This window comes from Sinocyclocheilus anshuiensis, unplaced genomic scaffold (assembly GCF_001515605.1).
Source record: "Sinocyclocheilus anshuiensis isolate Anshui unplaced genomic scaffold, SAMN03320099.WGS_v1.1 scaffold303, whole genome shotgun sequence".
Lineage (NCBI taxonomy): Eukaryota > Metazoa > Chordata > Actinopteri > Cypriniformes > Cyprinidae > Sinocyclocheilus > Sinocyclocheilus anshuiensis.
The window spans coordinates 601,332-606,819 of NW_015549583.1; the positions used below are offsets into that span (position 1 = coordinate 601,332).

The 5,488-nt window shown below is 40.3% G+C and overlaps 1 protein-coding gene across 1 annotated transcript in view; it reads left to right on the forward strand.

Annotated features, from left to right (window-relative positions):
* The first annotated feature begins 503 nt into the window (after positions 1–503).
* LOC107657842 (A disintegrin and metalloproteinase with thrombospondin motifs 16-like) overlaps positions 504–5,488 on the forward strand; it is a 76,418-nt gene continuing 71,433 nt past the window's right edge. The window contains exons 1-3 of the mRNA XM_016446115.1: positions 504–657; positions 739–829; positions 3,972–4,300. Coding sequence (XP_016301601.1) covers positions 562–657; positions 739–829; positions 3,972–4,300 — 516 coding nt within the window. The 5' untranslated portion in view covers positions 504–561. The remainder of the gene's footprint in view (positions 658–738; positions 830–3,971; positions 4,301–5,488) is intronic.

A 5,488-nucleotide genomic window follows, 5' to 3' on the forward strand; every position in this document is an offset into this window, starting at 1 on the left:
TAGGATTTACAGACCGTGGATTGGTCCAGGATTAGCGGTGCACTGTAAAATGTTTTCATCATTATGTTTTAACAAGTTTTTCTTTTGGGTTTTATGAGTTTTCATCTACTGAAGTGGTTTACAGGTGTAATCAGTTGATCACTGCGGGCTTTACACCACCTTAACTTGAATTTAAAATGTAAGGCAGCAGTTACTGTCAGTTGGTTAACTCTTTACAGGGTAGATGTTTGGACCCTCCTCTCGCCAGGGGCCCGGGGCTCTTACGCACAGGTGTGGGCTGTGATTGGCTGTTTGGGAGCGCTGCTCCAGACACTCACTAAAGCGCACTGAGCGGAGACTCTGAGAACATCTGCTTGAGCAATGGTACAGTTATCCTCAACCACACTGCATTAAAGCACTGAGAGAAGTTCTCCAGAAATGCACTGTCAGGATGCAGATCATGGATTCGGGATCGCGTTTATTGCGCTTTACTGATGCTGTATGATAGATTTGAAGAGATTCAGTGAGACACATTTGGAGAGGCTGTTCGCGGCAGATTTTGGATAAGAGTCTCTAGGAGACATGGCTTGCCTGCGCTCTGTGCCAACGAGGAGGAATTATACCGCATCCATCTGTTCTGTGCTCTTCATTCTGTTTTTTATACTCGGATGCCAGCAGGTGAGCAAACACGCGCCTGTTTCGTCAATATTGCTTTGTATTGCAATGCAAATGATGCATGTTCACTGTCTGTCCACGTAGAGATCTCACTGCGCATCTGCAACCCTTCACGCTGGTCCTCATGTAAAGCATAAAGCTCTGCTGGAAACTCTGCGGTTACCTCACAACACAGGTGAGAGCGTTACAGTTACCTGCCAGATGTGATTGACAGCTGTCAGTCGCAGTCGCATTATATGAGCCGTTTATTAATATTGCATCATTCATTTAGATTTTCCTCCCAAAAACTAAAAGAAAGCAACTCAAAAATATCTTTGTAAGAGAATAACTTTATTGCCGTTGCACAGTCTATACGGGATTTGGTCGGCAGGGGGCGATAGATATCCTAATTAATCGGAGCCCTATGACAAATGCACCTTAAAATACAAGCTCAAAACTGTTGTGTTGAGGTGATTAGGCTATTTAATAATAATAATAATAATAATAATAATAATAATAAATGCATTAATAATAACAATGCACTTTATTGTTTCTTGTGGTGACATTTAATACCTACAGTGTTAGCAAAACCTGCATGCAAGCTTTGTAAATGAGGATATAAAATAAAAATAGCCATGAAAATAGCAGCACAAATTTGTGTTTTTATATAAAGCTAATTATAATAATCCAATGGTTTGGCTACAGACTAATCCAAAACCTTCTCCTAAAAGAAGACTAAACGGAATAAAAAAATAAATAAAATGCATGTGTATTTCATATGAATCATTTGTTCCAACCGAGGGTGTCCCCAGATGTCCCCAAAAGGAGGTTTTGTTTGTCGCTTCTGCAGACAATTTTGTACGTGCGCGCACACACACACACACACACACAGAAGGAGTCTCACCCCACGGTCAGAGATCATAAATCTGTCCGCTCATGTCTGTAAAAGCATTTATAACTTGAGCCACCAGACCACCGTGAGGATAAGAGGAGCGCGAGTGTATGTGGAGGTCAGAATCACACAACATTAAAACACGTCCTCTGACCTTCACCCCGTGAGCAGCATCTCCATGGACCTTCCTATAAATCACGTCAGCTTGCATTTGGTTTGGTACAGTTACTTATTTTATGCAATAACAACAGTGCATTTGCTAGATATGGCCTTTTTATCCTGATGTGAATCATTAAATGATAAATGATGTTTTAATGTTCTCAGTTCATTCCCTTTAAGATCTGTGTTTGGACTATTGGTGTTGGTGTTGAAACAATTTTCACTCAGAAATTCCTAGTAAATTTCACAAATGATTACAAAGAAACGGCAAGTAACACACTGAATGAAATGTGAAATTTTAAAGTAGGAAGACTAAAATAGTATTTTTCTTGTACAACATGCTCCAACATCGAAAAATCTTTTTAAGAGCATACTAGTTTTAAAAAGACTCTTTAAAGGTGACATGCATTTATTCATTATTAAACACTTCCTTCCCAGCTTATACTTTTAACCCTTTTCTAGGCTGATCTCCATCAAAAAAAAATGTGCAACATCATGACTCTGTTTGTTTGAGCATATCGACTAACATTGGCTCAACTAATGGAGTGAGTTTTGAGCATGTTAGTGAAAGTAAAAAAAAACAAAGATGAGACGCTACACAAATGTCATTCTTCTAGTTTGTTTATTTAAGAAAGGAGAAACGACCGGTGTACCTGACAAGGCTTAACCATGTCAACATCACCCGCTTAGTATGAGCTTGACGTATTCCATTATGGGATTTACATCGTTGTAATCTTTCAAAATGAATACAACACATAATGAAAGTAGAGATGTGTTATTCTTACTATTTGCATTTAACATCACATATGCATATCTGTCGTTCAGCAAAACAAAATAAAAAAATACAAGAGAGTGGTCTGTTTGTTGAACAATTGGTAGACAGGGTGTTCAGAAAACTAATCTTTAAAGTTGTCTGGGAAAAAAGACTTTGGTCACACTTTATGTTAGGAAGCCTTAACCATTTGATACAATATACTTATGTACATACATGTTGGCTCATTGTGCATTTAAAGTACCTGCGTTTAATTAACATGTGTTGTTACACTGTTAACTTTACCTCTAACCTTACCTCAAAAACTAACACTATAACCCTCATAAACCTAACCTTACCTTTTGTCCAATATACTGTATAACCATACCTCAAACTCATTAGCAGTAAATCTGCGAATTTTTCAAAATAACATGAAGTGGCACTGTAAAATCTATAGTCTATTAATGCATTAATGTTAGTATAGTCAAGGCCACCTAATATAAAGTGTGATGGCATAAAGATTTTTATGCAGGTTAGATTTGATTAATTAGTTGCACACATGGGGTCCGTTCTTTGTACGTTGATAACTCTGTTAGCTGGATTTGATTGTTGACGATTTCGCCTGATCTTGGATTGTTTGGTTCTTCGAAGCTCATCCCAGAGTTGCTGTCATAGCAACAGGTCCTTAAGCTTAAACCTGCTCGGGAGCAGGCTTATTTCATGTAAACAGTATTAGATCGCATCTTTTTAAGTGGAAATCTGTCCCAACCACTGGGACACAGATGCAACATCTCATTTACATATCGACCAACGCAATATAGCAAGTGCAGCGCAAATTAGCGTAATCACAAATAAAGAATAAAGAAATAAAGAAGCCGCAGTACGTTGAAAAGAACCGAAGTTTTGATAGAGCTGGTATTGCGTGAATCCTAGGTTCCAAGTCGTCTTTTATTTCCTGAAGCAAATTTAAAATAACATGACTTGCCAAACGATATGATATGCAAACAAAATGTGTTCGTCTGGCATTTAAAATAAATAAATATGTGTGGAAAAAATCCTCTCCCTTCTACCACGTGCTCTCTGTTCTCTGCAACAATAACTGCAGCAAGTTCAAGCGCAAAATAGTTTAAGACATGCTTTTTTGGGGCTTTAAATAATGGTGCAAATGCCAGTAATTTGACGAGCGTAAACGTTAGTAAAACGCATTGCATGATTAATTTGAATACGCTGCCCCCATAACTTTTGCGTCTGAAAGGGAAACTCCTACAAATGCATATTCAATCAGATCAGGCGCAAAAATAACTGTCCACGCCTTTTCAGCGCTAATTCGTCACTGCGCGTCTTTTAGTAAAACCTGACAGTGCTATTTTAATGCCAAAAGATGGTTTGCGCTGGCGCAATCTGTTAGTAAAACTGGCACCTGGAACCTTTCAAATCATCTCAGATGTATTAAGCGAGGTACGAAGAACGGACCCCTGAACAGAAATAATGCATTCAACTCCAGCTTTTAATGACCTCACTTCCTCCTCTATGTAGAATATGAAATCGTGGCCCCATACGAGGTGGACCATCAAGGGCGTTATGTTTCCCATGCCGTGGCCCACCATCACCGCAGTAAACGCTCCACGGAGGGTCAAGATCACGACCTCGCTGTGCACTTCAGGCTGCGTGGATTAGGACAGGACTTCCACCTGGACCTGCAGCCGTCACGTGGCCTGATCGCCCCCAGCTTCACCGTACAAACCCTGGGCAGGAGCGGCACCAAGAGCCTGCAGCCTTTTCCTCAAGACCACCTCTGCTTCTACCACGGGGTGCTCAGGTCAGAGGTCAACTCATCCGTGGCCCTGTCGACATGTGCAGGGATGGTGAGTGGATTGATGGGTTATCCTGTTTCACAGCTGATTGTGGTCAATTGGGGAAGGAGTCATTGTCAGAGAGTCTTAATAACAAAACAAGTCTTAAGAGTTTATCCTTGCATTAAAAACAATATCAGGGTTTCTCTATAGAGACACCACCTGGGGGAAAACAATCCAATGCTCTCCATTGACTTTGTATTGAGGGAAGCTGCCTCCTTGTCATTTCTGAATTATAACAAAAAACAGAACAATGCCTAAAAGCTGCTGTGTGACAAGGTGTACAGTAAACAAGCTAAAAAACCCAGAACTACGTGTTTAAGCTGTCGACCCCCCAAAAAACGAGCATTTAAGGACACAAAAATAGAGTGCAATGTGTTATATTACTCTGAGAACTGCACCCACTGGAGGGAAACGTAATCGGCGACAGGAAACATTAATTATTATTATTAACCATGTCAAAGGATTATTTCACCACCCTTGTGAACCTGAGAGGAGGAGATATATTGATAAACTAAATTTTATTGGTCTATGTCAGTGCCTCTGTAACGTAGGAGGCGTGACAACAGAGTTGAGGATCCATCTGCAGCCCTTTTATTTAGAGCGTAGTCGAACAGGCAGGGTCAAAACACCAGCAAAAGCAGGATTAATCCAGAACAGACAAAAGAGTAATCCAATAATCAGGCTAAGGTCAGGGCAGGCAGCAAACGATCAAAAACAATGTAAACAGTCCAAGATCAAAAACAGGCAAGGCAAGGCAAGGAACACAGAGAACACCATGACAATACAGGCGATACAATAATCAGCAATGTGTGTGTGGATGAGTGCGACCTTTATAGTGTCACTGATGGGAAACAGGTGTGGTGTGATAATGAGTTCCTAGGCAGGGGTTATGGGAAATGGAGTCCTCAGAAAACAAAGATGAGACCCACTATCGTGACAGCCCCTTTTCCTAACCTTCCTTTTGTTTGAGAAATGATCCAATTGAATGGCCCAACGTGAACTAGCCTGACATCTACAACGATTTGTGTCCTTAAATGTTCTTTTTTTTTTTTTGGGTCGACATCTTACAAAAATGTAATCTGGGTTTTTGTAGCTTGTTTGCTGTACACCTTGTCACACAGCAGCTTTTAGGCATTGTTCTGTTTTTTGTTATAAGTCAGAAATGACAAGGAGGCAGCTTCCCGCAATACAAAGTCA